This window comes from Pogonomyrmex barbatus, unplaced genomic scaffold, assembly GCF_055798465.1.
Source record: "Pogonomyrmex barbatus isolate J1 unplaced genomic scaffold, ASM5579846v1 scaffold1, whole genome shotgun sequence".
Taxonomy (NCBI): domain Eukaryota; kingdom Metazoa; phylum Arthropoda; class Insecta; order Hymenoptera; family Formicidae; genus Pogonomyrmex; species Pogonomyrmex barbatus.
The window spans coordinates 2,405,098-2,417,105 of record NW_028297098.1 but is presented as its reverse complement, the minus strand read 5'-3'; the positions used below and the strand labels follow the sequence as shown (position 1 = coordinate 2,417,105).

General features: G+C 33.8%; 2 protein-coding genes across 6 annotated transcripts in view; one reads left to right on the top strand and one right to left on the bottom strand.

Moving 5' to 3' along the window:
- The window catches only part of LOC112552453 (uncharacterized), a 61,945-nt gene extending 59,231 nt beyond the window's left edge, over positions 1-2,714 (top strand). For 2 of the 3 annotated variants that reach the window (XR_016141367.1, XR_016141369.1), the window contains 2 exons: positions 210-498; positions 996-2,714. Coding sequence is in view for 1 of the 3 variants with exons in the window: in XM_089085299.1 (XP_088941425.1) it covers positions 210-259 (50 nt within the window). In the remaining 2 variants the exon portion in view is untranslated. Of the gene's footprint in view, positions 1-209; positions 573-995 lie in introns of those variants that run through there. The other variant, XM_089085299.1, reaches the window with a different exon arrangement.
- LOC105424743 (cytotoxic granule-associated RNA binding protein tiar-1-like) overlaps positions 1-12,008 on the bottom strand; it is a 106,368-nt gene that overhangs the window by 49,130 nt on the left and 45,230 nt on the right. The window lies entirely within an intron of this gene.

Below are 12,008 nucleotides of genomic sequence, written 5' to 3'. Positions count from 1 at the left end.
GATTAAAAATATTTTTAACCTCTGAAATATATTTATAAAAGACAAAATAAATGACAATAAAAGATATGAACTTGTAGACAATTTCTAACAAAAAGAACAAAATGGACTTGTAGACAATTTCTAACAAAATTTTCATATTTGATATAAATTTTGTTTCGTCAAATATTAAAATTTTATTTATCATTATCATCTCTGCCATAACCTTGCAGAAATTAAGTGGCAGCGTATTTTCCGGACCGGCCGCGAGAAGGAACAATGAAATGAGCAAATAACTAGATTCTCACGCGCAACGGAACAATAATGGCACCGGGGGAAATTTTTCACGGACCCGTGGGCAAAATAATTTGGCAACAGATGCGTCGCGTCGCGTTTTCCGAGCCACCCGACCAAGAATAACGGAACAGAGCGGGAGTGGAGCGGAAAGGGTGGAAGGACGACATAAGCGACGGGGGTGCTTCGTGCACCGGTAACGCCACATCGAGGTGACACATTTTCGAGGTCTGCAATTGCGGCATTCTTACTATTGCAAAAAAAAATCGCTGAGATAATATTGAATAAGCTAAAAGATATATGTTTTATTTTAAAAGATTATTTTAAAAGATATGCTTAGAAACTTATTTGTTGAAAATTATATTTAATCTATATGACAAAATATTTTTATAGTAAAAGTATCTCAATTAAAACTATCTTTTATAATATAAAGTTTGATTTTAGAATATAAATATGTCATACTTATCTATGAATTAAATTTGTGTCTATAAATAAGAATTTGTGAAAATACAATGCGTTCATAAATAAAAATAAACATTTATTTTTTTTTTTACTTCCTAAAAATATTCAATGTTACATTACAATAAAAGTATTTTTGAAAATAATATTTTAAAAGTTGATTATAAATCTTCAATAAACCGATTATTATATTAATCAAATACACGTTACAAAATTGACATAATTTTTTAAGAACATTTTTTTACACAAATAATTGTGATTTTTAGTTTCTATTAATAGCGCATCTTCATGAAGTGTGACGAGAAACAATTTGATCCTTGCAAGATTGAAGGTCGATAGGTCGTCGTGAGGATGAGAAAGACCACAGACGAAGGAGTGGAAAGAAGCCAAGAAGCGAAGTGGGATACAACTTAGAAATAACAAGGCCGAATGACAAGAAAACAAAGAAGAAGTTCAGGATGAGGAGGTGGAGGCCGTTCTGTTCGAAGTGGAAAATGCCTCCTAGCGGTGGATAGGAGAAGAGAAAGAGGTATAGGGGAACAGAATCGCTCTGACGAGAATGCGGGGAGAGGAGTAGAGACAAGGTGTAAAGATAAGAGTGTTACGTGAGCGACTCATTAAGGGATGCAAATTAACCGGTGCCAACGACGTTACGTAGCTCCCTCGAAACTTCGGGCCTAGACCAACCATCGTCACTACCTGTGGTAGTCGCAGTTTGTCAGAAGTGCAACGTGCTTCGAAGCTTCATTTGAATGTCTTTCGTACATAATACCTATCATCTGCGTGTTTGGTGGCGTCTTTACGAGTAGAAGCGGAACGGTGCGCCAGCGATGCTGGAAGCAAAGAAGCACAGATTTATCTAAGTGCAAACGGGGAAAGACCCACCGAATGGATGTTGTCTCACGTTTTATGGTGCACCATGCTGCGCGCGACTGCGCATTCGTCTAACGACGGACGATTCGTGTTTCACTGTGATACTGTGTTTCACAATGCAGCAATAACAAAACGTATTATTCAACAGCTCGCAGTAAAAGTTATTTCGATATTTACTGTGCTGTATTTTACGATACCAGCTTACCATCTTTTTTTAAATTTATTTTGTTTAACAAGAAGATTTAACAAGATATATCCTGAATAACTGTAATTATAAAATGTAATTAGAAAATAAATTTATGCAATCAATATTAAATCAAAGTAAATTTTGTAGTAATAGTTTGATTAAATAAATACAAAAATCAGACTGCAAGGACAAATAGATAGTCTTTTAAAATATCTAAGTTGCTGGTATCATTTTCGGATTGTTTAGAAACAAAGAATGAGAAAAAGCAAAAGCATCCAAGCAATACGTCACTCGTAACTTGATGAATCCGCAATCAACGCGTGTAAACAACTTGCTTGTGAAGAATTCCGTAAAAAGTTAAAAGCAAAGAAGCATAAAGTTTTAGTCGTAAAGAACAGAGTTTCTATTTGGCTCGTACTAGCTTTTTCTCTTTTCTCGTATATAGTATATCTCTTGCTAAAACAACTAAATATAATTTTTAGGTAAAATTGTCTACTGGTTTGTTTATGTATTTGACTTATAGTCTAACATATAATGTGTATTATAAACGCGTTATGTTCCAACTCTCTATTTTTACTTCTCGGAGTACCTAATGTTTAATCGTGATTTCGTTCGTTCTCAAATCTTTTAGTGGAACTCTCTTTTTATGGTCCAAGACAACTTCGAGAGTTCGAAAGGCTCCCTTATAAATGCCTGTCCAGCTACCCTATGATTTATAACAGCTTTTAGCTTGCACGCTCGCAAAAAATTACGTCCAAGCAGAAATATACCCGCAAACGGAGGCAAACTTTTCATGAGAGACACGATCTACCACTGTAAAAGAGAATACTAAATTGAAGGATTTTAACGTTAGGGGCAGACTCCCAAGCTACAAATGTCGAGCAGCGAAAATCCATTTGCTGTCATCAACTACATAAATTTCATACATTACACGTCGAACGAGGTAAAGTCTATTCGTTACATAAATGAAATGATTATACGTGTACAATAAAGCACGCACTCGTGAAATTATAATAATGCATATTGTATTATTTAAAGTGCTTACGCAGATAACAGTTATTGGTTACTATTTGTTGTAATTATGTTTCAATCATTGTCATTATTATCATGAGTTATTAATAATCGATTTGTTTGTCATAATGTACACACGAGTTTATTCGCTTTAAAGAATATTTATTATCGCTAACCTATTTACTCGGAATGTATCCTTAGACTGAAAACACAATGCGTATCTCTCGATCGATCGATTAAATTAGCTGTATTTGCAAATACAAGTAAATCACCTCTTGCAAGAAAGCCTAATCAAGAAGGAATGCATCCGTTGTTAATTCTCAGCACGAGCTGATGGGGAATGGCGTTCCACGGCTGCTGCCGGGCGTTCTTAGGGAGTATTAGTGACCACTCTCGAGATCACCCAAGGGCCTACCCTACGAATTTCCTGTCTGAACTACTCGGTTCATTCTCCCAGTTCCCACTTCTCGTCGTTAATTCATCCCCAGTAGCTTGACTAAAGATACGAGGGATTCGTCAACTAATGCGCGCGTTCGACTGTGTAAAGGGAAGGTAATTTACGTACAGTTAGTAGCTCCATTGTCTACCGTCCGCCGACACGATAAACGTGACATCTCCTACATGAGAGGTGCCATGCAAGGAAACACGTATACACCAAAAGTTTGGGATGTCAAAGTTTAAATTAGTTAAAATTATCACTCGTCTTACATCCCATGGGAATAACAAATATCAGAATAATGCGTATTTATGCTTCATTTCAAATCTATAAATAAAGTTTACTCTTTTTAATTTGAAAAATATTAATTCTCAATAAAATAATTTTATATATTATTTGCTCTTTAAAAAATATTAATAAAATGAATAGATAATTACCCCTAGTCTTAAAATTTTGCGTACCGCAAAATAATTTTTCTAGAAAAATTTTAAATAAGCCGTTAAATTGTACAGATATGCGTCCTCAAATTTTCAAAGATAAGCGCTATTAGATCGTTAACGCGACATCGGACCGCACTAAGATGATCGTTCGCCTGGTAAAGAATGCTGATGGAAAATGACATTATCTTTTGATATAAGTCGACCGAGTCACTGGGGGGACGATTCGTAATTGCTTAAGTTAAGGAATGCCCACCGCGCTTGGACGTAGCGACGAAAGCGTGGCGAGATGAAGGGACAAGAGAGAAAGATGAAAAGTGGAAGAGAGAAACGGGAATGGGAGTACAGGCGGATGGAAGAGTATACCGAGGGTAAGTTCAAGACCGTGGGGTGGCTATGAATTTAAATTTCTCTAATTAGGACGCGCAGGGAGACGTAGTGACGCTGTTGGTAGCTTTCCCTTCGGATCTTTCACTTCCCTCTCTATCTCCATTTCTTCTTCTCTTCGTCCGTCTTCTATCCGCTTATATTCTCTCTTCTCCGTCAAATCCCTTATTTTCTCTCGCGCGATCCTTATCTTTGTCATCCTCTCGGTCCCTTTCTCGCATTCTCTTTCTCCCTCAGTGTCTCGCCATAATACTGTACTAGCCACAAAACCCCCGCGTTGAAGTAACTCAAGTAAAAGGTGGCTCGCATTCGTCGTAGTTGACACCACCTGACTCAGATTTGTTGCTTCTCACGTTCTAACCGAAATTTATTTGAAGCCCGCTAGCGGGGGTTAATTAACGTCTCCCCGGGGATAGAGTTAGTCGATTCGCACTCGAGCGGCGTGCAAGAGGAAATCGCGAGTGCATACAAAAGCGAAACAATCGAACACACCCGTGGTGTGTCGTGTGAGTAATTGAATGGCGAGTGGTATAACTCAGCGTATGAGCGGCCGATGTCTGAATCGAGATTGCTTGTATAGTTCCGACGCGACGGTTTCTCTTTTATCTATCGCACTGTTTTATTCCGTTATTCTCGAAAAGCTATCGGATTTACTTATTCGTTTACGTATAAATATTTTTTTATATTAATGTTATACAACTTTCTTTTTTCAAAATGATAAATATAAATTATATCTAATAATTAATTTTAAACATACGTAGTATTAGAAAGACACTTTCTAATTTGTATCTAAATAAAAATAATTTGTAACAAGCCATAACATATCCTTAAAAAAGAATATAAAAAAAATAAAAATAAAAGAAAACAAAGAAAATAAAAGAAAATTTCTAGAATAATTTCGATAGCAAAGCCTAATGCTTCTGTTATCCGTCTGAATGAGTAATCTGTGCAGCAGCAAGCAATTTTCAAGGAGTTTCAGCAACCATTAGCGAGAAAGGAACTAAGCCGACGATTTAAAAAAAAGTTTCCGTGGTGCATACATTAACTCGCGTGAGTGTGCCTTCTTGAGTCAGTGTGTACGAATCTTAATTCTTTCTTTGTTATCTCCTTTCAGTAATTCACGAAGAAAGAGGAATAACGAACAAAAAAAGATGGGAATAAAGTTAAAGCCGCAGTCGCAGCTAACACTTTTCGGCGCCTTTGTCTTGAAAGATTAAAGACTCGAAATTCACAATCATTATATAGAATTTACCATCAAAAATTCTACTTCTCACTCATATTAATTATTCGTTATATGCGTTAATTACATAGAGAGATCATGTCGTTTCTTGAAATTATTTATCTACAAATTAAAAAAAATACTTTAATCTAAAAAATTTATAAATAAATCTAAATAAACTAAACTATTGCTAATAAAAAATTAGATAATAATGAGAATTTAATAAATTATTATAAAATAACGTAAATTGACTTATTTAATGTAATATAAACTGATTTGTGATTATTATCAAATTAATAAATCATAGAATATATTTAGTGAATTAGTGAAACGCGATCGAAACGCGTCGCCAATTTCAAATCTAATTAAAAGCTAGCTACAGTTGAATTCATAAAAATATGATAATTAAAAATATTGATTATCGAAGAGTGAGCGGTGCTATTGAGAGATCCCGTACATCTGTTCATTAGATAATGAACTTATTAAATCAGAGAAGCGCGATATGGCGGGGAATTTTACCCTGCTACTCATACCATCTTTCTTCGCTCGTTTAATTACCTGGAAACACTGCAAAGGTTAATTGTAATTGGAAATAATAACAAGTTGAATGCTGTTTTTTCAGCAAATGCAATTACTCATCGATTAAAAAATCTAGCATGTAGCACTTAAAATGACACTTAAAATATAACACGGATAATAGAATTGTTCCATTAATATGATTGTGTGTGCATATTATTAATATGAGGAAACAGGAATTTGCAAAATGTATGAAGCCTATCGTATGACAATACAACGTAAACATTCGAGTTGCAGCAAATGAGCGATTATTGCATAAACATTTGTCTGCCATAAGCAATTTATCATTCTTCTACGAATAACAATGCATTGAATTATTAGTTTGTAACTGTAGTATTTCGATTATGTATATTTGCATGATGACAATTTTCAAATGAAATGAACCGATCCTTTGATTATCTTACCAAATTGATCAAATTAATTAAATGCTTATACACAGGAGATAGCGATTTACCAACATTGCAATTTCGTAAGCTACATATAATTACTACCTAATTTATTATAACTATATCTGTTAATATAATTTTAATTATTTTATATTAAAAACTTGTATTACAAAACTTGTAACATTTTAAAGTAAATTTAATGAATAAATGTACATACATTTTTGTAAAAAAACAAATATGTCTTATAATATATATATTTATACTCAATAGACATAATTCTATACATATAATTTTAATTTGCATATAAACTAATTATAAAACTAATTATAAAAAAACTAATTATAAAAAAAATAATAAAAAATGGATAATATATTTATAATAACTGCTTTAAAACAATATAAAAAATAATTTACTCATTTAATTTATAGTATATAAAAATAATATTAATTAATTTTTAAGATGTTTATTAATATCTATTCAATATAAAGATACATACATGTAGTCGAATAAATTTTTTAAATAGCTTTTCCAAAATTTAGTCGGTGATTTCACGTTATATAGCGACGAGAAGGTCTTCGAATCTCTAACCCGCATAACCGAATTAACGTGGAGAAACATTCGTGGTACAGGTTTACCTTGCTACAGTTTAATTCCGCGTTCCAGGTCGCGTCCAAAATGAAGCGGTGATGTTGGTGCACGCGACGAGGGCGAGGAGTAACGTAAAATTTAAGAACCACCCGCATTAAAATCACTGCCTCTGCCAGTATTTCAGCGAGCCCTTCTTCGTTGCTCTTTCTCGCGTGGGCTCTTTCTCTCGGCACCACGCGTTACGTTCTCCTCCAGTTTGAGCAAAGGGTGAAAGCAATGGGAGAGAGACAGTGAGAAAGAGAAAGGAAGGGAAGGTAGGAACGGCAGTATATAAAGGGTTCGCAAAGTGACTCGAATTGCCGTACAGTCGACTTTACGAGACGGGGTATTGCTAATATCAGAGCATAAGGGCCATCTCCCTGCCCTCTCCCTTTCGATCCGACAGTCACTTTCCTCTCGAGCCCTTTACCGCCAGCAGAAACCAGCAGCACGACGGTTCTGTCGAGACTCCTTAACCATTCGACCCTCCGCGACATTTTTAGTGGCCATCAAAAACCGACGGTGGCTTAATTATTAGGGCAAGAGCGCAGGGACTGGCGTCCTACCTTCTCGCTACCATCTCACGACCGCTACTTCTGCCGTTTCACCGTGCCATTCGGTCATTCGTTCTCCGGTTTCGTTCTCGATAATCCTTCAAGGCTCAATTACTTGAACGGCTTAGAGAATATTTTCTTTTTTAGAGAGCCTTGGAAAGTTTGCAGGAACCAAGAAAACCAGAAGTAGAAAACGCAGAAAGTATTCAGTTATTAATGTATGTTGTATTCCACTAAAAAAAATGTTCAATTAATGGTTCGAAAACAATAAATAATCCATTTTTTCAATGGTCACGGCGCATTAAAAAATTATTTGTTTCTACACTAATTAAATGTTTCATTTAATTTAGATAAAAGCTAAATAAATAATCAAAATCGTGTACCTTAATGAAAGTTTTAAATTTATGTCTGTAAATACTAAATTATAATAATTATATAATAAAATCTTGTTGTGCTGTTAAACGCAATTTAGAGAAAAAAAGTTTTTTTAATAAAAGAATTATGTTATTTAATTAATTAACGCATTTTAAGACCTTATGCTAATATTAACAATTTACTATTTAACGAATGTTAACGTGTAATTTACTGATTAACGAGTGTGTAAATGATCAGAGATAAGCCTACTCTCGTCGTTGGAAAGTAACGCAAACGAACAAGCAATTCGAGCGGAATGATTTCCCTTTAATTGCACATGGTGAGATCAGCCATTAGCGCGATGCTTTCCTCTTTCCCTCTCGCCAAGTCCACAAAGCTTTTCTGCCACTCGAAACCGTCGCGAGACCGGCTGGTGTTCCGCATCATCATCCCGCCCTTGACACGAATTATAAAGGGGATCAACATCATGTAAAACGTTGTGGCGACACCCTCCGGTAACCCTCCATGATGGTCAATAAAAAATGTTCATATACAGGGTTGTCCAAGTGTTACTGGTCAAACTACAATGCATTAAAGAATTATGTAACACTTGGAAAGGTATTCTTTGATCAATTTCAAATCTTATTCTTCTCGTTACACATTCGATGTTATATTCTTTTGCAATCGTTTAACATTAAATATTTTCATAATTAAATTAAAATTTTCTAATTTAAATCAAAATTTTTGTACTCAAAATCAAAACCAAAATTCTAATGAAAGAAAATATATGTTTTAAATAATTTATTTGCTTTCATTTTTGTTAAAATATTAGCAACAAACAGTTGGCTATGTACAAAAATTCAGTAATTAGTCACTTTCTGATGAATAGAGATATCAAAAGAACAAAGCGTTGGAAATAATGAATGACCCTTATGTATGCGTTATATCCTGCCGTAGCATAAAGCTTGCGAACGACGCTTGCAGATCCGTACGTGCTTTCTACTGCGGCGACAAACGACTGAGAGAATATCAGTATAAATGAAAGATCGTTTTCCAGCTACTGAGTAATACGGCCGCTTATAGCAAAATTACGAGGAGTGTCATTCTTGAGCGGCGGGTGAACGACAAAATGGGAATTTTATCTGCCATTTAGTGAATGTGCATCGGACGCGAGCTTAGATTAGCAGGAAAGGCGAAGGAAAGGCCTTTCTGAGAGAACGCCTGGCGTTAAAGGTAAGAGGCCGGGAAACACTTTTGGAAACACTTGCGCATGCCCGCGTGCGTGCATATTGCGGAGAAAATAGCTTAGTTTCGCCATGGGAGCGAAATTAGATTTCGTTCGAGAAGACGTTCCGAATGTTCGCTCTCTAACCTTCTTTTCTTTTATCTGTCCTACGCCACCTCTTTCCTACCCACCAATCACCCGAACTCACCACCCACTCGACCTTCATTCTTCCCTGACTCCTTCTTCATTCTGAACCGCCTCGTTCTTCCTCTGCCAGGTTTCCCGACTCTTTCTTCTTCCCGCGCTGAGATTCCGCTTTCCCCGGAGACGCTCGACGACGTCGCGACGCTTCCCCACGTTTCGCGGTGCTATGCATATTTCACCGATTTTTATGGAATTCCTCGTAGACTTCTTTTAGCCTCCCGCGCTTCCTTTTCCCTCTTTCTCTCTTTCGATCACAAATGTATTTCATTTTGTTTTTCAGTCGTTTACCCGTTCCTTTCTCGCTTTTGTCTTTGCTTTCCTCTACACTCTTATTGCTCTATTTTGCACCTATAAGAACTTCTTTAGTAATCATCCCACTTTTTAGATGTAGTTTGCTATATATCTTACCAATGTCACAATCTTGCCTGAGATATCGTATTAGATTAGAAAGAGTTCAGATAAAAATGTCCTATTATTATACATTTGATAAATAAAATATTTATTTAAAAAATTATTATCTTCACTTGCAGAAATCTATATGTATAATTTTGCAACAAGGAAAATTTGCAATTTTTATATTTTTTATATTTGAATTGATAATTTATTTTATGACATTTAATAACCTGTTTTGATTAATAATAAATCTTACAGTTAAATGTTAAATGCATATAAAACGCGTTTATCTATTACTACGCATTACTAATATGTCGCAGTAATCATATATAAGGTTACTATTTTATGAAAGTATGAAAGAACCTGATTGCATATGTTTCCACTTAACAAGTCTTCGACATTTCAATACAAGTGATGTAGGCGTAGATCGTTACCTTTTAAGCAGTGCTACGTGGAATACGTAATCATCCTTGTGCACTCTCACGCACGAAGGCTAATATGTCAATAAATTGATTACATGAGCGAAACTGCATGTCACTAATTCAAGTAACCAAATTAGGAGCTGTGTAGTATGGAACAATGTTATTTGTCATATCTATAAATATCCATTATCTTTTGCAATCACAAGCAATCACGGATGTGTCAGTTAGTATTTAATTAATGTCTTAAACAATCATATAGAGATTATATATATAAGCATACAAATTATATTTTATATATTTATTCTTATAAAGCAAAGTGTTATAAACATAAGGAAATTGTTATAAAAAATTGTGCTCTCCATTTGACTTGCTATACTTTCTCTTTCACTGTTCTTTCTTTCAAATGTTCATTTCTGATTTCTGATATAAATAATATTCCGATATTATAACTTTACTCTAGAAATGTAATTGGCGTAAAGAACTATAATAAAGACAAAAATTAACATTACATTTGGTAATTAAATATAAAATCCATTATGTGAATACTTTCACTAAAAACATATTAATATAGATAATGAAAGTACTAATTAAGATTTAATATGATGATATCATTAATATATGATACGTTTTCTTTTCTTCATTTTATAAAGTGGGGTACTAAGCGTCTTTTTATGATACTTTCTTTTCCTTACGCCAATGAAATTTCTTGTGGAAAAAGGTCAAATCACTTGTAGGAGATCGTCGAAATTCTTTCGATACACATCGCCTGTCACCTTTCTCCGTTCACTATGCTCTCCTTCCGTCAAATACAAAATACAATACACATAAATATGACAATCGCATTCTATGTCATCTTTTTCATACTTAACGATTATTTTTTCAATAAATCGAATATTTATACAATAGTTAGCTATTTTAATATAAATAAAACATATACAACATACATAATCAAAATAAGTTGAATAGAACATTGACAATAATTTTTAAAAAATAATAATATAAAGTATTTCATTGTTATCTTTTATTTTATCCATGGATTGTATAATATTAATTTAAAATAATATTTTTTATTAAAACTTAAAAATTTTGCTTTAAATCGTTTGAGTTATCACAATCATACTACTCACTTTTATATATCAAAGAGGCATCAATAAATGCCAACTATGTTTTGTTTTAAGTTATTAATATTGAATAAAAAATTATGGCATTTATTATAATACATTTTGACATAAAGAAGTGCAAATGCTCTTTTTGATATTGTTTACATAGATTTTTACAGTCATTTTTAGTAAATGGTTTAAATTTAAATTCAAAAATACCTAAGAAAATAATTTAAAAGATAATATTATAAAAAGATAACTTTTTTTATATTATTATATTAAAGCTATAAAAAATATATGATGTTATATGATAATTCTTTTAATTTATTTAAAAATAAATAAAATAATTTCTTAAGCTATAACAAAATAATATTAATTATACTATTATTTGTGGATACTAGTATTTCTTTACTTTTATCACTTATACATGCAAAAAAGATGATCTAGAAATCTACTTTGTCGTGATATGAGTACGGAAGAAAAAATATAAAGTATGAGAACGTCCCTAATCGGATGATTGTAATTACATGCTACGCGTATTGTTTTAAATCTCGACTACACGAGACGAAATCACAAAAGATAAACGAACAAACGCAACCGTGTCTTCCGATTTGACATGGAAAAAATTTTCAACATCACCCAAAGAGAATTATTTTAATTAGGCCAAGCCGGCAAGAAGTTGAAGGAAAAACATCTTTACAACATCTAATCGATTTAAATGTCATTATTTTTCAAACATTTCCTAAAATCTCTCGAAAAAAAGTTCTCTTTTTTAGAGATCTCGCTTTCAGCAACTATTTGCTATTCACAGGAAAGACAATTTTGCCTTCGGCGATGAGGCTACGCCGAGCATACCAGCAACGATACATCCGAAACTCCGCCTGTCGG